At 44.5% G+C, this 22,595-nt stretch overlaps 1 protein-coding gene across 1 annotated transcript in view; it reads left to right on the top strand.

The window, feature by feature from the left end:
* The first annotated feature begins 58 nt into the window (after nt 1-58).
* The window catches only part of LOC126525933 (uncharacterized), a 28,336-nt gene continuing 5,799 nt past the window's right edge, over nt 59-22,595 (top strand). Inside the window, exons 1-24 of the mRNA XM_050173906.3 lie at nt 59-77; nt 202-413; nt 514-731; nt 1,037-1,272; nt 1,708-1,880; nt 2,410-2,544; nt 2,636-2,742; nt 4,032-4,224; nt 6,216-6,563; nt 6,918-7,127; nt 7,485-7,702; nt 8,827-9,019; nt 9,475-9,956; nt 11,049-11,273; nt 12,157-12,475; nt 12,946-13,183; nt 13,594-13,736; nt 14,136-14,302; nt 15,108-15,398; nt 16,492-16,702; nt 17,971-18,201; nt 19,268-19,479; nt 20,008-20,197; nt 20,908-21,001. Of these exons, the coding sequence (XP_050029863.3) occupies nt 76-77; nt 202-413; nt 514-731; nt 1,037-1,272; nt 1,708-1,880; nt 2,410-2,544; nt 2,636-2,742; nt 4,032-4,224; nt 6,216-6,563; nt 6,918-7,127; nt 7,485-7,702; nt 8,827-9,019; nt 9,475-9,956; nt 11,049-11,273; nt 12,157-12,475; nt 12,946-13,183; nt 13,594-13,736; nt 14,136-14,302; nt 15,108-15,398; nt 16,492-16,702; nt 17,971-18,201; nt 19,268-19,479; nt 20,008-20,197; nt 20,908-21,001 (5,048 nt within the window). The 5' untranslated portion in view covers nt 59-75. The remainder of the gene's footprint in view (nt 78-201; nt 414-513; nt 732-1,036; nt 1,273-1,707; nt 1,881-2,409; nt 2,545-2,635; nt 2,743-4,031; nt 4,225-6,215; nt 6,564-6,917; nt 7,128-7,484; nt 7,703-8,826; nt 9,020-9,474; nt 9,957-11,048; nt 11,274-12,156; nt 12,476-12,945; nt 13,184-13,593; nt 13,737-14,135; nt 14,303-15,107; nt 15,399-16,491; nt 16,703-17,970; nt 18,202-19,267; nt 19,480-20,007; nt 20,198-20,907; nt 21,002-22,595) is intronic.

The following is a 22,595-nucleotide window of genomic DNA, read 5'->3' on the forward strand; positions in this document are numbered from 1 at the left end:
GGGCGTGTACATCTGGCTATATAATACGAAGTTGAACGCTACGCGCCCGTTTGTTGAGTTAAGGTCGTGACCATCATGTGAGTACGATCGAGCCCGCTTTGGTGCGGTTGGCGCGGGATTTGCGCACTTCTGAGCAAATCGTGCTGTTTTTGAGAAGTCATTGCACGAGTTGCACTAAGGGATTCATGCTTTCTGCTGCAGGGTCACAATGCAGGTACTTAATTGGGCGCTGCTGCTAGTTTCCACGCTCTGTACCTACGCTGTCGACGCCTCTACGCCAGATGAACGCCTCGAAAACTACTTCAAGCAAAAGTTGGACGACTTCAAGATAAAGCTGCACGAAGCCTTCGAAAAGGCCAGATTACAGCGCCACAAGCGAAGTGTGATAGCTCCGGACAGTCCTGACTATGGCGGTAAGTTTCGATTTCAATGTTTGACCTTCTCTTTCAACTAATGCGTTTTCGCTGTGGCGTCGTCCGTTTTCATGGGAGTCGGCGCGTTCGCGGTTCGCAGCCCTTCCGCAAGATCATCTTCGCGTCATCGGAGCGAAGCCGGTGGACTTGGGCATCCGTCTTGGAAACGTGTCGTGTTGGGCACCGGCGTACGTCCCCGGCTCGACATTCCTCGTCGTCGCGACGACCACCGGACAGGTCGAGCTGCTGCGATGGGCCAACGGGCGCTACGCTACATTCGCTGGAATGGCCACAAGTTTCACAACGCCCAAAGTCGAGGTGCTGTTGCTTCTTATAATGTGCCTGGCTACGTACGCGCCGCGGCATCCTTTGATACGCTCGATCCGGAAAGTCTTCGATTTTGTTTCGTAATTATAAAGCCAGTGCGCTGTCTTTATAAAAGCACTACCTAAGTCTTAAACAACTCAAATAGTTGCCTTAGTCAGCTCCATGCATGGTTCTCGCAGTCATTAATAGTAGCTGTCAGCCACCCGTACAATTCTTCTAGCGATCCCTGTTGGATCGAGCTGCTTTGCATCCGTCTCGCCTGCTGATGCCTGTTTGCAATTTTTTTTTTTTCGCAGGCGTTTGTGTACAGCGACCAGTTATGGATAGTATGCCTGCACCAGAGGCACGGTGGCCGAGATCATTTCGTGCGTCTGTACCTGCTTCAAGGTGAAAAACTCGTCGCCAAGCAGACCATCGAACTGGGCGGTGAATCGGACATCGACGTAGTTCGCGGTGCTTCGGCCCACTATCTGGTCACGTGTGTGTTCAGAAGCTACTCCGGCTCTGGCACATCGTACAACGGAAAGCTTATGTAAGTTTCGGTGCATAGTGGTATTTTGGCATCGACAGTTCTGTCGTTATTTAAGCATGTGAACTGAATCTGTGCCCGGTATTTGCAACTTAATTTCGGGGCTCTTAAAGCATTGTTGAAGAATGAAAAGTTGATTTGGGGTTAATAACGGCAACCACGGAATTATTTAAAGAGTTCAGTTGTTTAATTGTTCCTGTGCTGGGCTTACACCCTTCAAATTGCTTGGATCATTTGCTCTCCAATCTGACGCACATTTCCGGGCTTGGCGGCTTAAAGGATCTTTTGCAGTGGCTACCTGGTTCAAGGTGCGCTTTTTTAGTTGAGACAACTACTTTATAGGTTTGTTAATTTACATTCACAGTTGGCCGTACGTACGCACACTGGCAGCAGTCTTTCACCCAATTGCCCCATTTCACCCAATTTTTTTTTCTGCAGCCTTTACCAGTGGAAGAACACACAGTTTGACGCAGTTTCTCAGCACTCGGTGATAGGAGCCAAATCAGTCGTTGCCTGGAGTATGGATGGACCACTCTACATTGCTGTTGCTCAACAGAGAGATAACGCTGGCGAACTTTTCTTGGGATCTCCTGTGTTCATCTACAACCAGCGTTAGTATGCCTCAAGTTCTCTTTCGCAAGAAGCGTATAATTACTGTAAATTCAGCATTGTGCATGTGGACGTGCGACAGGAGAAAAAAATAACTGCAGGTACGACATCTCGCTTCCGCCTTTCTGCATACCGTATGTTACTCATGCGATGTTATTCGTCTGGAGGTCTTTACAGGTGGAAAGTGATGCTCCCCTGCGAATAATATTTTTAAAGAGGAGCACCAGAATGCAATTTAAATGGCAATAATGACCTCGGCCATAGTGTTCACGAGAGCTATTGGGTACATATTTGCAGGTCTTGTTCAAATCCACACATCTCGAGTCGTCGCGCCTTAAAGCCTAATTCAGTGTTGCTCGATTTTGTATCGCGCTCATGGGTGCACCCTCCTGCTTGCACTAGCACCTTCCTTGCTTTGCTCTGTGTCACTGTTCTAGTGCTCAGCAAAGCACATTAGCTTCAGTGCATCATAAGCAAGTCTTCAATAGACACCTTGAAAGTACCTGGTTTTTATTATTTTTTTTCCCTCAGGTCGTGAGCATGAGCTGAGCTATGTGCAGGTGATCAGGTTTTGGCAAGCTTGGAAGGTGAACCACTTTATGGTTGCCAGCATCCACTACCTAACTTTCCTGACTCGACAGGGAGTCTTCCTCTACTGGTATGCCGGTAAGACATGTACTAACATTGGGTGTCTGCCAGACTTTGCCCACTTGTTTTCCTCGGCAGTAGATGGATCGAATTCCTTTATTTAATGCAGGCGATCAGTTCCTTGAATGGCAGACCCTTTTGAATACAGAGGGTGCAGAGGACGTCTCAATCTTCACGCTTCCAAACGGTGAAGCTGCCATCGCAGTTGTGCGAAGGGTAAGAGCAGTGCTTGCATACAACTCAAAACGGCGGCTTAAGCTAATATTGTATTTAAACACTGTGGCCTTTGTTTACTTCATTTCAGCGTAGTTGCTCTTTCTTATTCTCTCGCAAAGTGTTCACATCAACAGCATCTCTATGGCTTTACGAATTTGGCCTCTTTGAAATTGGGTCACTCAGTTGGGCAGTGCCCACTCTACATACACTGCATACTCTGGGTATATGGTCGCAGGATGCAAACAAATGATCTGTGTAACAAGTGTCGTAATACAGTAATCTCACATCAGAACTACGGCAGCCTATGTGGCACCCAGCTGATAGCATTAGGTCATGCAATTGATTCCAGCCTGTGACAGTTCGATTCTGGTCAAGGCAGAAGGGAATGTCTGTGTACTTGAATTTGGATACCTTCAACATTCATCCCATTCCAGCATTTATCCTTATCCCTCTACTATGGCAACACTATATTAAGACCCATCATGATCGATGTTCACGTGCATAGAAAATTCTTGATGCACACACGAGGCCCTCGCTACCATAATTTCCTGTAAAAAAAATTGCTAGAGGGAACTCCAGTGCTGCGTTCAGCTATCGTGGGAATACGTGTAGTACATGAATTTGTCTCGTCTTCATGCTTGCATTGGCTTCAAATGATCTCGTGAAGTAATTTATTATGCATTCTTTCAAAGTTTTCAAGCAGTTGTATTTATAATGCAATATGTTGTTTCACATCGTCAATTGGCAGAGTTGCAAGGCTGCTTGAAGCCAAAACGACAGTTTAGGCACTGCATTATAATTCCAATCCCGTGATGGCTGAACTGCCATACTTGCAGCTTGCATAGCATAAATGGGTGTCCTCTTTGAAGTGGATTGGTGGTGGAGGCCACCATACTTTTTGCTTTTTCAGTCTTTAGGACCCACAGTTTCTTTAACAAACCATTCGTTCCGAAAGAATTCAATTGTTCTGAAATCTGTCCTTTAATTACGTTCCCTCTTTGTGCACCTTTCCTATCCTCCACAACCGATTCATTAAGCTTTACTTTACTGTCCCTGCAACCCATTGCCCAGGGCACGGTCGCCACTTCCTCATGCACATTAGTGCCGGAGTTGCTCCTAGTCATTTTGCTGGGAAGCTCTCTCCTCCCTGCAAGTCCTTGTTTAAATATTTTCGTTGCTCTGCAGTTTAGCTTTGCCAGCAGTGGCTCTAGTAAAATACTTTGCTCTCTTGGTCTAATGTTCTGCAACTTTCAACAGTGCGACATCGGTGCCACATTTTATGTTTGCAGGATGAAGTGATGTTTTTCTTGGAGACTGAGTCCTCAACGTACAACTGCACGTTCACCCTGAAGATGTCTGGCATGTCTCTCTCCAGCGTAGTGTTCCAGTTCATCGAAGGCCAGTTCTTCATGTTTGCAACCCAAGCAGTACCGTCTGCACCCCAGCCACCTCTGCAGCTTGTTCTACAGAAATACAGCTTTGGTGAGCTGTGGCATAGCTGTGCAATGTAGGCAAGCGCATGGGCCTGAAGTTGAAATGAACTGTGACTGTTGCAAACTGCGATTTAAAATTCTGCAGTCAGCATTGCCATTCTTAGTCTAATAGCACATGGCCTCTCTTCAGTCGCACCTCGATATAACAAAGTACATAAAAGTTGTCTGACCACCATTAGTGTAACATATATATGGAATATCTAACATAACAAAGCTATTGTGTCAGATGCAACTTCGTTACGAGGTTCTACAAATATAGAAGTTGGTGCAATTCATACTTGCTGTACACAACCACACCCTGTTTGTTCATTCAACATTGTTATCTAGCTGCATCGGTAGTCTACATGTCTGCAACATGAAGGATGAAGTATGACACTAGTGCTACATACTAGTTTCCTTTTATTGGAGGTGAATTGGAAATTGTACAATAGTGACATACTTGGATGGCGAAGTTGGTAAGTTGTCGCAGCAAATTTACAATCTCTTCCAAAGCGTAAACTTTCTGTCCCTGCCCCATCCATGTATTTTTGCTGGCAATCGGCCTTGCCAACTCAACCATGCAGCCATCCTTTATGTCGCAGGCAACATCCATATTGTTTCTAACCTCCTCCACACCTGAATAGCGCTTAGGGACATAATTGCTTCATGTCTGTTGTCATTACAGACTGGTATGTTATACGAACACGCAAGAATTGCGAACCCTTCCCCTACCAGAAAATGGGGGTAAACGAAGCTTGTCCTCCATGCACACCTGACCTTCACGCTTCAGTAACCCACAAGTAATGGTGCCGGATTGCTTCAGCCTACCGCTCCCTCAGCTCGGGATCTTCGCGTGGCCGTCGGATTGCCTGGTCTTGGGCAGCTCTGAAGGAGTGTTTATAGTCTGATGTCGGCACGCATGGGAGCACACGATACCCTTTCCTGCCCCTTTCCTTCCCTGGCGGAAGCAACACGGCTCCAATTGACTGTGGAATCCTTGCTTAATGACTTGCGCTCTGGCGCTGATGCAGCTGTCAACTCGTCAAACCACTCTTTCCTGCAGCCGCTTTGCTGTGGGAGAGACTGGGTTTTTGTGACCACTACGACACTAGTGAGGCAATACAAGCTTCGCTTGAAAACTGATTCTTTGCTTAAATTCAATATATATTGAAGGCAGCATGTGGTGAAAGCAAGTCTCCTTAGTTTCTAGACAGCAGAATTGCTATTCCTTCATGTTCTAAAAAGTTAGGCGTGCAGACATGGACACGAGGAAAATGGACAATACAAATGCGGAGTGCAACAACCACTACATCCTCCACGGCATTTGTGTTGTCCATTTTCCTCGTGTCCGTGTTTGCATGACTTCGCTTTTTCTCTAATGTGAATTCCTACCAAATACCTCAGCTTTTCGCCGTTCTATGCTACTCATTGCCTAAATGGGGATAGTTGCCCTGACAGCACAGTGGTCTAGATAATCCTATATTAAATTTTCACATAAGCTGTTACGCCTATAAACCTATTGCACATTTCGGCATGCATCCAGCTTTATGTACAGGAAAAACATTTGACGTTATAGCTTCAGAGTTTGCCATCAATCCTTTCAGAGCTACGTACAGTCCTCTAATGTACAAGGAGCCCCACAAGGTTAAAAGGCCATAGTGGTTAAGCACTCACACCCATCATAAGTGCCAAGTTGAGACTAGATGTTCAATGGGAAACTACTTGTCCCGCATTAACAAGTCGTAACAAGTGCATATCGGGAGCAACCCTTCATTAAAAATCAAGTTCAGTGTTTCCTCTCATGTTGCTTGCCACTGTACACAAACAAAATTGCACCCTGCTAGCTTTTTCATTTGACCTTGAAGCTGTCCAGAAAACTGGTTTTGGGGAGCATCACCTCTTATGAAACTGCATTTATTACTTTGACATGAAGCTTTTTGGGCTGTGCTGAAGTTGCTACGTAGTGCGAGAGTACGAAGCCTTTATTTTGCAATCTTCCAGTTGCCCAAGGGAAACCGGATCCTCTCCTCGATTGCCTTCAGGGCTTGGAGAACTCCCTTCTGCAGCGGCAGGCTCACGTGGACAACCTGGCTGCGAACATCGGGCGCGTCTGGACATCCAACGGGCAGAAGCCGCTTGCCACCGAGCTTCTGGTCATCGACGGTCCCGTGAAGGTCACGGGGTCGGTCAGCGCACCAAAGGCTGTGATTGTACCCAGTGCTCAGAGGGTCCCCACAGTCACACCAGCAGATGTTTCACGGCAAATTGATGATGTCAGGAATGGCGTAGCAAAAATGGAGAATGACTTGAAGAATGTCGTGTTCAAGTCCGTCCCGCAGACAATTCAGGGTACATCCTCAATTTTACTAGCCGCAACAGTTTGTGCAGTCTCATCTGGCTTATCGTTTACTAGTGCTGCTGCCTAATTTCCAAGTAGTTCATTAGATGCTACCAGATAACTGTTTTGCTTGAGCTGCCTTGGCATAGCGTCATCTACACTGGCAACGGCTGATGTTCCTGCAGCCCCTTGCTTACTAGCTTTCTTTTTGGCATTGATTATCATGCTACGGCATGGTTGCGTACATGCTAAGTTGAGTACATGTTGCATTGCACTTAGGTTCTCTAAATTTTTTTTAAGTCTCTACATCATCCTGCTTCAATTTAGTCTTGAATCTGTGGCTTCCTTTGTTTTTACTTACGCAGGGAACCTAAATTTTAACAAACCTGTCAGTTCATCAACATTTAACGTGGGCCAGCTTGTGGACTCCACATTGAACGGTGTTCCTCTCGTTGACATGCTGAGGAACACCCTGAAAGTGACTGGCGACCAAGTTCTCAATGTTCCAGTATCATTCAGCGACCTCTACGTGAACAACCTGAATGCTCAAATGATCAACGGAATCAACATCTCAGGTGTGTCACACATGACCAACACAGACTAATGGCCTCATTGTTAAAAGCTTGATTGAAAACATTATAACATTCACAAATTTATTTCAGTGAGACTCCTCCTTGCAGCACCTACCTTGCTGTGTGGTTTATCGTTAATTCTAATGATAGTTAAATTATGGCATCTTTATCATTGTGTTCATTCTTGTGCACATGTTTCCTCTTAAAGTAGTCAAAGTTTGGATTTTGTGAGATGTTAACTGTTTAGTTTGTGTTCTAGTAAACAAGGGACAATGTTAAACCTGAATACCATACTTATCAGAAACTTCGTCACTCCAGGTTTTGAATGGTGCAATCCTTTTCTTTCACCGCCACCTTTAGATGTTATGTTGACGAACAAAGACCAACTGGTCACTGGCAATCTCAAGTTTGGCCATGTCTCGCTGACCGACTTGAACATCCAACAAGGCCGTGCAATCAATGGTATCAACCCTGAAAAAATCGTCACCACCAACACTCCACAGGCCATTCACGGGAGGAAAGAGTTTGTGAAGCTGCGCGTCCCTGGCGACCTCAAGGTCACCACGACGACAAACAATGCAAGTGTTTAGTTACTGCACAAATACTTCAACTGGTTGCCTCGGCACACCCATTGTGCTATCTAAGCACTCCTGTAAGCCGTCCGCCAATCTGCAATTGTTCAAGTGCCAGTCTTCGGCTTCCTACTTGCAGATGACTCATCATGCACTGGTAGTTTCCTGTAATGATTAATACCAAGTGCCAGATCGTATATGCCGTAGTTAATAACTTTAGTTTTGCAAATATTTTCACAAGTGCTGTTAATGTTTTCTATTGTCACCATTATGCGATAAGCTTTCCTGCAAAAATGGGCTCGTACTCGCGAAAAGCTCTCGCATTGGAATGGTTCTTGGTGTTAACAGTGCACCTGGACGGGGACGCAAGACGAGAAGACGCCACGAGTGCAGACTTTCAACGTTGTTGAAAGTCGCCGCTCGTGGTGTCGTCTCGTGTCCTCGTCTAATTGCACTGTTAACACCCAGATGGAAAACCAACAAGCCCAAGCTGCTGTTCTATTAGAATGTTTCGCAAGATTTCAACCGAGCCTGACGCTGGACATATAATAGTGTAGGCAGCCAACCAATTGCAAAGAGCACTTGCAAACAACAAAGCTTCGTGAGCTTGCCCCTGCCTGCCAACTGCTCACCACAGTAAGTAATCTGGTGAAAATGAGATTGTTGTCCACTGGGGAGTAATTCAAAGCTACAGAGGAAATCCACGCCAGAGTTGTCAGTTCAGCCTTGTGCTGCCAGCTGCTGGCCTCCCGGTCTGTTTGGAATTGTACAGCAACCTACCCAGAAAGTCAACGGTCCTGGGTTCGATCCCTGGACAGAGATGAATTTTTCTTGCTGCAAGGCTTCCTTGCTGAGCAACACATGCCAGCTTCCCTTGTAGGTGTGTGCCACTCAAAGTGGGCAACGGTTGCTTTCTTTTGTAAAACTTCCGCAACCTTGCAGATTTCCGCAGAAGTGACTCTCCGCAGTGAGCAATCTTGTTGAAAAATTCTTCGTTTCCTGAAAGTTGTGCAGGTGCTGGCATAAAGGGTGTGAAATTGGATGCTTGCCAGTTTGTCAAGTACGGGGAAATGATATGCATGTCCACTGGAAAACGTTGTTGCTCATGCAAATGTGCTCTCTTCCTCCAGCACGACCTGTCGGCATTCATCGCTCACCTGGTTCCCCTACAAGGTGTCACGACAGTGACCGGAGAGTGGACATTCCAAGCGCCATTGACTGTCGGATCGGCACTCAACCTGAAGAATCCAATCAATGGACTTTACAGCATCGAGAAGCTGTACACCGAGGCAGTCGACAAGCACAGCCATCAGACCATTCAAGGTAGGCTTTCCTCTGTCCATGCTCGCTCCACTGTTCTTCTGTGCTACCTCAAGCTGCTGTGCTGGTTCGGGTAGCCGAAGTGGTTTCTTCAACACTTCAAGCAACTCTTGCTGTCAACTCATTCCATTAGAATGGTGTCCTATAGTGCCGCAATGGCAACTGATATTGCAGGGTTCATAAAATATTGCTTTTCCTTTATCAATAACCGCCACGGTGTTATGCTTCACCACGTTGGTGTGACAGCTGCCAGATAAAACTACTTTCTCTGGCTTTCATGTAGGCTTTGTTTTTTTTCTCCCTGTACCAGCTTTTTGGCCCTTTTTTGATGCCAGAGATTTTTCATCTTAAACGCTGTGGTGTGCAAGCTTGCTGAAATTAAAATTTTACCACAGCTTTAACCTTCAATCGGAAACGTTTACTTTCTTTATGGACTTGCAATTTCCAATGTATTCCAGGGCCAAAGACATATCGGGCACCTGTTGCAATCCACGGAAATGCAGAAGTTGCAGGCACCCTGAACGGTGTCCGCCCCAATCACGACTTGGTCACTTTGCATACGCCACAGAACATTTTGGGCACTTGGATTGTCAAGGATTCGATCCACTTCAAACGAAACCTCAATGCCGGCACAGTCAATGGCCTGGACATTGCCAAAGATGCAGTGCTTAGAAGCAAGGGGCCCCAGGTGGTCTTTGGACGGAAGATCTTCGACTCGGACCTCGTGGTAACCAAAGACATCGCCATGACTCCCGGGAGCACGATTGACAGCGTTGATCCGTCGGAGCTCGGCAGGACAGCAGGTCTTGAGACAGTGTACAACACTGCAGTGAACATCGAGTCAATGATTGTCATTGGGAATGTGGTTGCACAAAAGGGCATCAACGACCACATGCTGCGGGACCTGCAGAACTTGATATGGCTGAAGTCTGCTGACCAGGCAAGAGCTTTATGGTCGTTGCTTCTTGTGGATTGCTGCAGCATGAGGTGTAGCACACTCTGTGGTCTGAACATACTGTAACTTTCAGTGACAGTCAACAAAATTGTGTGTGCAATCCCCGACGTCCCATTCCTTCGTGCAGATGAGGCACCCCTGCAGGTAACTTGCAGCCTGCAGGGGTGCCTTTTGCAATCTATGCAAATGAGTGCATACAACATTCGTATCATGGATGAATGCAACATGGAATCATTGCCAGCACGAAACAATAGCTCCAGAAACAATTGTAGTTTGTATTGTAATGGCTGAGATAATGCTTTATTGAGACAATGTCTGCATGTGAAAGACGGCAGAGGAAGAAAAGCACGGTAATGATGGCGTTATACAGAATATTCACTGTGTATGAAAACATCTCTGCTTTAATTTTAATGCCCACTCCAGCTGATTGCAGCGGTATTCGCCATGCTGGCCCTTGCTGCTGCTTCATTGAAGTCCTGCTTTACTGAAATGCTTCCCTTATTGCTGTGAAACCACACCTGCAGGCACCTATTGGCATGCAAATGGAACTTCCATTTTGTTTCAAATGCCTTGAATTTTCAGTTCAGGTTATAAGTGCGAAACTGCTGTGTTCGCCTTGTCTTTCGACCACTCCGATCAGCGGTGTCCTTGATTATGCCTGAACGCTTGTCTCGCAAGGGTTATGGGTGATTCGTTAATAAACGGGGAAACTCGCAATTGCATCTTTGTGATGCATTTTTTCCTGCTTTCAATGTGGAAACCTACTGATCTTGAACCTTTCATCAGGGGTTGTTTCAGTATTGTGTTCAATGTCTTAATTTCGTATAGCACTGCTGCGCATGCAGAGATAAAAATGATGGCACCTGCCTTTACAACTTCTTGAAAACTTCTAGAGTACATTTATGAACACTGTTTTGTGTACAAGTAAAGAGCTAAGAATCCCCTTTGTACTGTTTGCAGTAACTTGTTCTAATTCTGCAGGTTGGACATTATGTTAGGCAAGCACTTCCTCCCGCTTCCCTTTACGAGGCTGTGGTAGGCAACTTTTCGCAATAATCTCAAACCTTGTTTTTACAGCACATCAGGTCACCTGTAAGCTTCAACACTGTTCACTTGGAGAAGGACCTTGACACTGAAACAATAAATGGCATCAACCTCGACGAAGACCTCATGAGGACCTTCGGAGACGAAGTCCTTGAAGGGCCGGTTGTGTTCAAGGATTCTATTCATACAAAGGGACCTATTGACGTTGCTCCCAGTGTGAAAGTAAATGGTATTGATCTTTCGGAGGCTGCCAAGCTGGTGAGTTGTTCGTTGTCCTGACACTTGAGTCATTTTGCAAACCCATACCTCAGCAAGAAAGTGCAAGTTCTCGCTTATCCTCATGCCATTATATCACAGTGACATGCCATAATAGCAGGACTTTAGATATCAAATACTTATGCTACAGCTGCATATATATTTGCGCAGCCAACTTTCAGCTTACAGGTAGCAAGTGGTATGGCTGTCCTTAGTAAGAACCAAGATGTATTCACCACATGCAATGATCGCGCTAGACTAAAGGTCAGCCAAAAGAAAATTGTAAATACAGTGAAGGCAGTGTGTTGGTTTTGACCAAAAGTATGCAAACACTTTACAGTGACTGCTCGTGCATAGTCAAACAACTGACATACAAATTAAGGCCAACTAAAATGTTTTGTTTCTTCTTTTGCTAATATACTATGCCATATCAGCACAATTTTGGCTTGTACTCTTTGTGCGAGGCCTGTACCACTTTTGGCGACTAGATGAGTAGTGGTGAGAGACTGTACTTTTGAGCGGTAACTTGCGAGAGGGATGCTACTTTGTAATTTCTTGTTTCAGTTGTCCATGACTGTACATGAGTAGTTGCTGTCAAGTTTTGGATTACTCTTAGTCAAAACCAATGCTGCTGTTAATTTATTGGCAATCTTTCTTATCTTCAATCTGGGTGGTGAATTAACATTGTTACTTATTGAAAACGGCAATGCTGCTTTGTTGGCTGTGTGTTTATATACTGCACAAATGAAGCTCGTATCATGTGTGTTTGTGGTATCTCAAGTCCTACCTATTGTACTTGTAAGCATTTTTTTCATCTACTTTTTCTTCAGTATACACAATTTACGTCTTCCTGGCGATTAATTCCGTGAACTTCTTTCCTGTCCAGGTGTCGAGTTCCCATCAAAACACTGTCGTCCACGGGGATGTATCTTTCCCATCAATCGTGGTACAAAAAGACCTTCACAGTGAAACTGTCAATGGAAAGCCCCTTGCCAAGCAGTTCCTCTTGGTGAATGGCGAGCAAGTGATAACTGGTGCACCATCTTTCATGAAACCTATCTCAGTCAAAGAGGTCGTTGCAGACTTCATCAATCCAGTCCAGCTCAACGGCGTACCCTTCAAAGCATTCATGGATGAGTTGGTCTTGCAGAACGGCTCTCGGCACAGGCTCATCAGCAACAAGCACTTCAGGAATGGCTTGGAAGGTGACGCATTGTTTTGTTGTGCCCTGAAAGCAACCCACTTTCTGTAAGTGTGCTGAATTTGGAAGCATTCCTCTTAGAAATTTTCTTTGCTCGTGAGGGTATCCAGCAATAACTACCATTTTCAGCTCGGTGTAGTCAAGTCAGAAGTTCTACTGGCTGGTTTTAGGCCTCGTAGGATTTTTTTCTCGTGCACATCATTATAAATCTCAAGTGCCCAAATTTCATAAGTGTGGCATAAAAGCTTTTCAGTCGTGCAGCTTGCTTGTAATTGCAAGTGTCATTAGCATTTCTACTTCAGGTATTCTGCTTAATTGCGTGTGCCCTGATTATGCACGTGATACTGACCAAGCAGAGCATTTGCATGTGTGAGCAAATACCAAGTTCTCTTGTCATTGTCGATATCGGGCAATGCATTGCCCTTAGTTCTGCAAGTGTCGCTTTTTCATAACTGGTACCACTTGCATTTTCAGCTCATCACTTGCAAAGCTATGGCCTCGTTGATGGCGTCAACGTTGAAGAGATGCTGAACAGCGTGGTGCTCCTTAATGTTCCCCAGCTAGTGGACGGTGTCAAGGTGTTCCAAAACCATCTGCGCCTGGAATCTCTGCTTGCCGACAAAGTCAATGGCCTTGACATCAAAGAACACGTTCGAAGGGTCATTCGCCGTAATGTTCAACAGGTTATATCTGGAAAGAAGACTGTCCTGGGGTGAGCGCTTCTTTCAAGTTCAGTGCAGATATTTTTCTTTATGCTGAGCTTTAGTTCAGTCCAAAGTTTAAGAATTAAAGCCATGCAAACGGCTTTCAAATTCCTGTGCATTCTGCAGTCAAGCATTTGACCTGATTTCATTAAATGCATGAGCTGTCTTGGAGAATTAAGTGACCACATAAATGTCAATGCAAATGAAGATGCTGCGAACAGGGTCAATGACAAGAAAGCAGACAACACAAGCAAATTTGAGGTCTGTTCCCACCTCCTTCTCTCTTGTGCTGTTAAGAGTAGCTTGAATGCTCAAATCTGCTCATAATCAGTCCTCATAGCTTTTTTTTTTTTTTTTTTTGCTGAGTTTATCTGCTACTCGCTGCTATACTCAATTTTGTTTTTTTGTTTTTTTTCAGAAAAGCTTTTGTTCAAAGAGATGTGACAACCAATGACCTTGTAAATGGAGTCAACATGAAAGATCTTTATGCCCGAGCGATGTCAAAAACTCAAGAAAATTTGATATCTGCGCCTATGACCTTCCTGGGTGGTGTTGACGCTCGTAAGTTTGCTGTTGCATCTAAGATTTATGCGCTTTAAAGTTTTTGCATGAAGTAACAAGTCAATTTGTATGCTCTTGAAATGCCTAGACAGCTTCATCAATTTCGTCAACAATCTTCACCAGCCGCCAAACACAAATCCATATGCAAAGCTGATTTGCACTGGCATTGCTACAGACTGCATTTTAAGTTGTGAGCCGGTAAAGACTGTGAATTCTTTGAACCAGGCAGTTTAATACTGGCACCTGTTCGGGAATTCTAACCAATATTCTAATTACATGCGCAAAGCTGCACAGTTATTACAGTTGGCAGTTCCAACTTGGTCTCAACCGCTATTGCGTCTTCTGGGTGTAAATTCATTTAGGACTGATTCATGCCTCCTTTTATTTGGCATTACGTAGGCCGCTTGCACCTTTATGGACCTGCAAAGCTTGACGGACTCGATCTGGACAATGTGGTACTGCTTCGAGAAGATGAAGTGCTGGGTGGTACGGTTGTCTTCAAGAACCTGCTATCCGATGGAGATATTGAGATCGGTGGTCTCTTGAATGGCTGCAACATTACTAAGGTATATTGTCAGTCTCTGTGCAGTGTTTAAGCCTTGCAAGGTTATTGAAACCAGCAGCAGCAAATGCCTTTTGTGCAAGTTGATTGAATGCCACCTTGGAGCTAAAAATTCTGAAATTCGAACAGATTAAACGGGCACCAAAGAACACTAAGCAGCATGAGTACGCTATGCTTATGCGATAGCAAAACGACTGCTCTCATCATGAGCGATGCCCGGCCAGCCAAAAAGACTTGCGTGAAAGACGCACGGTTATGACGCCTAATGTGCCCACACCAGTTTGCAGTCTGCTCGAATCTAGTTAGTTGCTTATGGGAAACTACTCCTTTATAAATTGACCAAGCACTCAACCTAACAAGACCTCGGACATTTTCCTGTGCCAAACTACCCTAATGCAAGTAGACACTTCGAAATCCACATCACACCACTGTACAGGCACTAAGGTTTGTGCACAAAGTTCTAGTGAAGCTTGGCCTTTGTTTTCTCTACTAATAGTTCACCATATTTTACCAAATGAACAGTAGTTATGAAAGCGTATTTTGGTAGTATGAACAAATCTACTGTTCATCTATAGTGTTCCCTTATCAATTTCTTGCTTGCACACCTCTGGTACCAACAAATGGTGAACTTTCATTTTGGTCTACAGGTCAGACATGTGTGATCAATTTTTTTTGAAGGGGGGGGGGGGGGGAGCTGATAAGATTTGTACACATTAACAGTGACATTAGGCTGTTGTTCAATAATCCTAGAGCTAATACCACCCAGTTATCAATCTTTTTTTAATTGACTTGCTTTTGTTCCATTGCAGCTGCACAAGGAAGCGTTGTACAACAACGGCGTGAAACAGTCGGTGTATGACCGAAAGCATTTCTCAAAGATGAATGTCAAAGGCAATGTCCACATTATTGGAGACCTGAATGGAGCACCATTTAACACACTTGTAGGCAACCTCATCATGAGGAATGTGCCACAAACGGTGGATGGACCGGTGACCTTTTTGGACAAAGTGGTCGTCGACTCCCTCACTTTGTTGGGGCCAATCAACGGGGTCAACCTGACTGACCTACTTCGAGATGCTGTCACGAAGTCAACTGAACAGGTCCAACACGCCCTTGCAGCTATTATCTGTTGAAAATTCGAGCTGTGCCTGCGGCTTTCAATATGAGGCATTAGTTATTCTTCGCAGTTCAAGTGATTGAACTTAGATTACCCTTCGTAAAAACAAGAATGTGTAGACACATGCAAAATAGGCCTTCATGTCTATTGGAATCGATGACAGCCATGTCGTATATTTCCCTAATGGCAATCTTCTTGCACAGATGCATCTTGCTGCTTAATCTGAAACATCTACTGAAAAATTCCGAGTATACCTATATAAAGAAAACATTTGCTCCTTCTCGTAACGAGCACTTATACTGTATTAAAAAGACTGCAAACCACAGTTAATCATTGCCAGCAGTGGCTGACAACCTTTATTTTAAATCAGCGAGAGTGCATACCACATTCATGTGCTAATAAAAATTCGGTGAAATAATTCAGATTACACAGCAAAATATCTTGCTTGTGCTTGGAGTTAGGTTGTCATGTTTGTGATATTGATTTGAATTCATTGTAAGGGATAAGTTCAACATTAATCATTGAAAATCTTCTTTGTGTATCATCATTCCATTTGTTACGCTTCCTTAGATAAGTGCATTGCTCGGCAATCGAAATGCAATAATTGGACCACATACCAGTCGGTGCTTTTCCCCACCGGAGGGCACTGGGTGATTGATGCTGGTCCAAGTGCAGTCACAATGCCTCGCAAAAGCACTTTCAACGTGTACCACAATGCAACAGCTGTGCTCGCAGTGGCCACCAGTGATGCAAAAAGCGTCGGCAGCCATGCGCTCGGTGTGTGGAGTGCCGTACAAGGTTTTGCTGTTAACGGGAATGCCCAGCTTGTGATAAGCCCCAATACAAGTGAAACGCTCCTAATTTACCTAGAGAAAAACATTTGCCAATAGAATGCACTAGGCTGTTGCGTTCGCAATAAAAAAAAGAAGTGTGCCTGCCTTCAAGTCATAACTGGGCTGTATTTGGCAGCCACACACTTGACCTGGTTTAAAAGCAGATTGTCCATGCAGGCTGCCAGAAACCAGCATGCCATCGATGTCCTGAAAAAAAGTTTCTCTGGCCTCCCACCTTTCCAGGTTGTCCGAGGAACAAAGACCTTCACAAACCAACACGGACTGGTTGCGTCCAACTCCCTTCATGTTCGCGGCAATGTCCATTCGCAAGGGCCTGTGGGTGGCATCAGTGTTGCTGATCTCGCCAGTGTGGTCACAGCCCACGGTCGTCACGTCATCCGCGGCAAAAAGACCGTAGTCGGGCCCCTGACTGTCGACAACATTGATGTGAAAGGCAAGCATGCATTGTTCTGCGAGATCTTTCTCTATGCTCTGCTACCACTAAGAGTAGCTACGTCAAATCCTGTCACGATACCATTAACTTTGGTGCCAAGTGCTGCAGGGAGGGCGCCGCTAATTTTAGCACGTCACCTGCACTTGTATTATTGAAGTGCTCACGATTTCCTCTTACATTACATTATCTCTCGTACATTATGTACGAGATGTACATTACGTTAAGTGTACGTAACATTATGTACACATGTGCATTACGTACATTATCTCTCGTCAAGCGTTACATCTACAAATGTATAAGCAAAGACCACCTTCAAATCGCAAGTAGCAATGAAAATGGCATTCAAAATGAGCGTACATGTTAATTTGGCACTCATGTATGCAAAGGTGTTATAAGAAAACACGGCAAGATAAATGCCTGGATAGTTATTGCCAGCACTAGTACATAATTATATAGCTCGCTTCTGTTTTGGTAGTGATGCTGTACACTAGACTTGTTTCTGAAGTGACAAAATAAACTGCAGGTTATGTTGAAGCAGACCTAAACTGCTGGTCGTCGTTCAAGCACACCACACTTGTGCAAGCAATGAGTCTTAAGCTGGGCTGGTCAGTTTTCTTAGTTCAGTGCATGTGTACAGTTTCATCCATTGTGCTGTCGGCACTATTTGCCATGCGCGAGCAATGACTCTCCAAGGATTTTAATCTGTTATGCTTATAATGGTGCAGCAAATGCAAGAAACATGTTGCAATATTTTCAAGTAATTTGCTAACAGATAACTATAGTTTAGCTGGTTGCAGTTAAAATGTTATTACAACTCTCGTATTTACTTTAATATAGGTCGACAGCCTTTTTTTTTCCTCTCCCCTCTAAATGTTGCTAAAAGGAGCTATTGACATACATTCGTGAGTAAAGCTAGCAAAAGTGCCAAGCTAATGGAGTCCTTGCGTCGCACCAGACTGGTGTTGAGAAATGCTGCATATCAAACTCGCCTGACAGCACCGTGGACGGAAGGTTTAGTAACTGAGCTTACGGTAAAGAAAGGTCTCGTATTCACAGGTTTTCATTTTTCTGGAGAGATATGGGTCGACCTATGTTTACATTTTATTTCTCGGCGAGTTCGATATACAGGGGTCTACCTATAGTCCCCTTCTGCCTATTTTAAAGTAAACATGACAGTTGCTTGGCTTCGTTTCTCCATGTGCCTTCGACCATCTATTAAGTCTGCCTGTCCTTAACTGTTCGAACTGTTCATTCCATTTGCTTGCCAGGCACACTGAACGGCCTGCGCATACCTGAAGACCTTGTCCTGCCAAGGATCAAACACCAGCGCATTCCTGGAAAGGTGATCCTGGCTGGCCCATCGGCCATTCAGGGCAATTTGAACCTCAACAAGGTCAACGACCTGTATCTGGAACAACTGTTGGCCGAGAGGGTGACACTCAGTGGAGATCAGAGGCTGAGGTCCAAGCTCGTCTTCCAGAGGGACGTTCCAATTCACGGTGGGTGCAATGCTTTGCTCTTGCATTGACAAAACTTTGCATTGGCAATGCTTTGCTCTTGCATTGCTCTTGCATTGGTAATTGCATTGGCAAAACGGTGTCTGTTGCAACACTTGTCATCGCTACTGAAAAACAGCCTGAGAATATCGTCATTGGCGCTTGGATAAGTTGTCAATTCATAATCAACCAGATGCAACATACACAAGCAGCAACAACTAGCAACTAAAGCTTATTGGTGCTACTACTTGTAATATAGATTCTGACCCCCTATCATTTCGCACTTAGTTTCGTGTTGGGGGTTCTGTTGGCAATTCATATGATGTGCAGGTGCTTAAACATTCATTTTTTCTTTTTGAAAATATAACTGGGCTGGTATTCATATTGCAAGTAGTGTCGACATTTATTTCGATGGCTGCAGTGCAAGCGTCTTCCCTTCATGTAGTGTCATGTGCTGCTATCGGCTGATCAAATTATAAAGCCTTCTGTGAAGCGTGTTGCACTCTGAAACATCATGAATGAATGACACTTTGTTGCAGTAATGTGGCTGCTTCTGCACGTTAGTATGGTAGCTTTCCTATATTCTGAAAAGGCTTCTGTGCTAAAGCATTACATGGCCAAAAAAAAGGAGGTGAACATTTCCGCTCTGAATTTAGACATGCTACAAGGGTATGAACATGCAGTCGAACCTTGATATAACAAAATATTGGACATGACTTAATACACCTAAAACTTTTCTCACCAGTATCGTCGTGTATCAAATGTGCTTCTAAATAATTAGATATAACAAAGGTATTTTCATTTCGATGCGATTTCATTACGACAACGTTCAACTTGCAATTCTGTAGCAAGAACTTGAGACTGATCCATCAAGCTGTTGACAAATGCTTGGGGCTAGCTGGACTTCGTTTGTTGTGCATGATCCTTGCAGAAGAGACTTCACGAGCAACACTCTGAAATCGGTCGGCACTATCTTTGCCAGGTCTGCAGCATGGCAGATGTTGGCCTGCTTCCTCGAACTAAGTTTTGACCTTGCTGTTGACCTGTTTCTCTTACTTTGTTGACCCAGGTGACTTCGGTTACGAGCGCATCAATGGCATTTTAAGGGAGCACTTGGTAACTCAATCCGGGGAGTACAGGCTGTCCGGTGCAAAGACATTCGTCCAGGACGTGGAGATCCGTGGGAACTTGAACACGGTGACTGTCAATGGGTACAACCTGGTCGAGCTTGCGAGAGACGTCGTCCTTGTCAACAGACCCGAGGAGATACCGCATTCCACCGTAGGTGTTGTTATTCCTCCTACCTCAAGTCTCGAAGCCCAGTAATGTTTTGCCGCCAGGTGTCCTTATAGGCTGGGTTTTTATTCGTATTTCCATGTATGTAACCTTTGCCTAAATTGTCAAATTGCACAACTTTTGCAAAACTCTAGTGCACATGACATATAAACGAGAAAGAGACGTGATGATCACTGTTTGAATATCTTCTTGACATTAGCCAGAATTAAATTTTCATAGGGGTAGAATGTATAACGTTCATGTACGTTTCTTTGGGTGCACTTTTACGAAAATAAGGTCATCCAATGTAGTTCTTGTCCCTCGGCTATTGTGTCCCTCATAGCCCAGTATGAGTCTTTGGGATTCTCATCCCCATGATTAAATTTTCTTTGGCATATCTTCAGTCACTTTCATCTGTTTTCCCTGTCTGCATGTCTTCTTCTTGTGGAAAAAGCTAAACATCTCCAATAAGCCCTTTCTCGACATATATTTTCGCACACCTTGCACATCAGTTGTTTGTCCGATCTTCTGCAGGTATTTTCGGCTCCGATTGAAGTGATAGGACAGATCACAGTCGTGGGGACCGCAAACGGCATAGACGTTCAAAACCTAAAGCAGAACTTTGATGCTGGCAAGGACAAGTGGAAGCAAGGAGCACAGAGCATGGTCGATGCCCTCCGACACCATGAAGCTGTCCTGCAGAGACAGCTTGCTGCTTATAAAGGTCGGTGTTCAGCTCGATGCCTTGCTTTTATCTTGCTGAACTTGCTTTCTAAACTTCATTTTTTCTTTGTGCGCTATTGGCTCTAAGCTTGAAATATTGACTGGTCTGCCAAAGCATTTTGAAGCTTAGTTCAAGCTAGGAGTTTTCATTTCATGTCATTTATTATACCCTCAAGAAGTTTGGTTAATGCAGTTAATTCAAATGTTTTGGCTTGTCACACGAGAGTAACGTGGCCAAAAAACGGCAGAGAGGGCAATCGGGAGTGAAAATTTGCCATTTTTATTTGAAGTGCTGTATGTGTGTCGGCTGTCATGACTACAGACACACATTTGCAGCTCGGGTATTTAGGACGTGCATAAGCGAGAGTCCTCGCTTTTCGTGAAGCTTGAAGGTTAAGCAGGAGGCGTAAATTTTTTAATGCAGACTCTCAATTCTACTTTGGACCATGTATCTTTAATTCTTACATAAATTATCTTTAGTAATTCAAATTTGTGGTGCCTGTAAATTGAGTGACGAAGTCAGTTGCGATTCCAACACTTGATATTGCATGAATTATTTATCCGATTTTTGACTATGGGAACTAATTTAATTCCACTAACATCCAATTGTAGTAAATAAAGCTGCATTACTTAATTTTTAAAAGCCTGCTAATCTGTTGACAGTGTGTGCCTATTGTAAGTATTGTTGGCCTGCTGTTTCATCACTCTCAGGACAAGCCACAGGTCTTGCCTACTTCAGGGCCTTTCAGACTCTGGATATTCCATCTCGAAGGATCTTGACTAGCCCCGTGGCTCGCTCCCTTAAGTAAGTGGAATGATAGTAATATTTCCCTAACACACTGCTTAAGTGTCCATGGTTCGAGATCACCCAATGCCGCATTGAAAGATGCATTTCCCAGTGAATTTTCAATCCATTCTGTTTCTACGTCCAAGAGGCAGTTCGGCATTGTGGTCCAAGTGACTCTGTACTGCGATAGTTGTTGACTATATGGCTTGCTATGCTGACGCACCTTCTCTTCTGTCAGATGCCACATGTGTAGTCCACAACTTAATTCTGCGAAACCTCTTACCCCATGGAGCTCCGCACATAGCCCTCAGTGACTGTGGCAAGACCTCTTTCTTCCATTAGAGGTTTTGCATGCCTCCAGCGCCATTCAGAAGACAACTTCCAGCTACCATCCATGGACTAATGGCTTACCCAAATGTTTCCATTGCACATTCTGATATGATCTTGGTGTGCATCAGTGTTTGTGGTGGACCACAAACTAGGACGCAATCCTTCTATTTAAATTTCGTGCACAGCACTGCTACACAAGAGTGCCTGTAGAGTATTAGCTTGTCTGAAACTACGACTCAAGGAGAGGCCTGTTACTGGACTGCTGTTCTTTTCTTTCATTAAAGTACATTAAAGTGAAGCTATTGCCTTGAACTTGACTAGCTCAATGCTTTGGCTGTTGCATCCTGCTGGCTGAAGAAAGGCCTTAGGTTTACAAACCACCCAAGAGTGATTATGCTCTCATTCCAGTAGCATTGAAGCTTGGGTGAGCTTCAGTAGATTGCATAAATAGTGCCTGGTAGATGGAGAAAGATTGCACACATTAGCTGGTGCTTGCATACATTCCTTTGTTTAACACGTTTCATGCATGCAGCAGTTTAGAAATCCATCGCAACCTTGCAAAGAATGCAATGTCATATTTACTTGCAAAACCATTGGCCATTAGGGCTGTTAGCATCAGCTGCCAACGCACAAAGCAGGGTGGGGCAAAACTATTTAAGGGACACGGAATTTGCAAAAACGACGAAATTGCTGTGTAAATTCATTGACAAATTCAGTGAATTTGTCAATGAGCCTGTGTTTCATTAACTTTCGTGGCCAACGGAACGTAATACCAGTAATCTGCTCAAAACACTGGCACTCAACCGCAGGTAATGGACTGAAGAAATACAGATTTAGAGTTACCAGTGTAAAAGAGAAGGAAGAATAAACTTCATTTATAGATATGAGCTGATGGTGAAATCGTCCGAGGCGACCAGTGTCCCTAGTCCAGGATGTTGTCCTGGACTTGGCCCTGCTAAACGTGGCCCTGCTCACCAGGCGATGCTGGTCTTCAAGGCTCGGGTTTGCCAGTTGGGCTTCCCACTGCTCAACGTTTTGTCCAGCGATCCATCGTGTCGATGGCTTTTGCCCACACTCCCACAACATGTGGTGGAGGGCATCCAGAAGAAAACGAAAACTATGGTGCTGTACTGTGGTTCTAAACCCTTCAGGCACCCTGTGGGCAATTCTGCACGCCAATATAGTGCATCAAAAGCAGGCAGAAATCATATTTAAAATGTGTTCATTACACATTACACAAACTTGCAGCACAGGCCTTTGTGGACCTGTGCTGCAAGTTTGA

The sequence above is a fragment of the Dermacentor andersoni genome, chromosome 8, assembly GCF_023375885.2.
Source record: "Dermacentor andersoni chromosome 8, qqDerAnde1_hic_scaffold, whole genome shotgun sequence".
Taxonomy (NCBI): Eukaryota; Metazoa; Arthropoda; class Arachnida; order Ixodida; family Ixodidae; genus Dermacentor; species Dermacentor andersoni.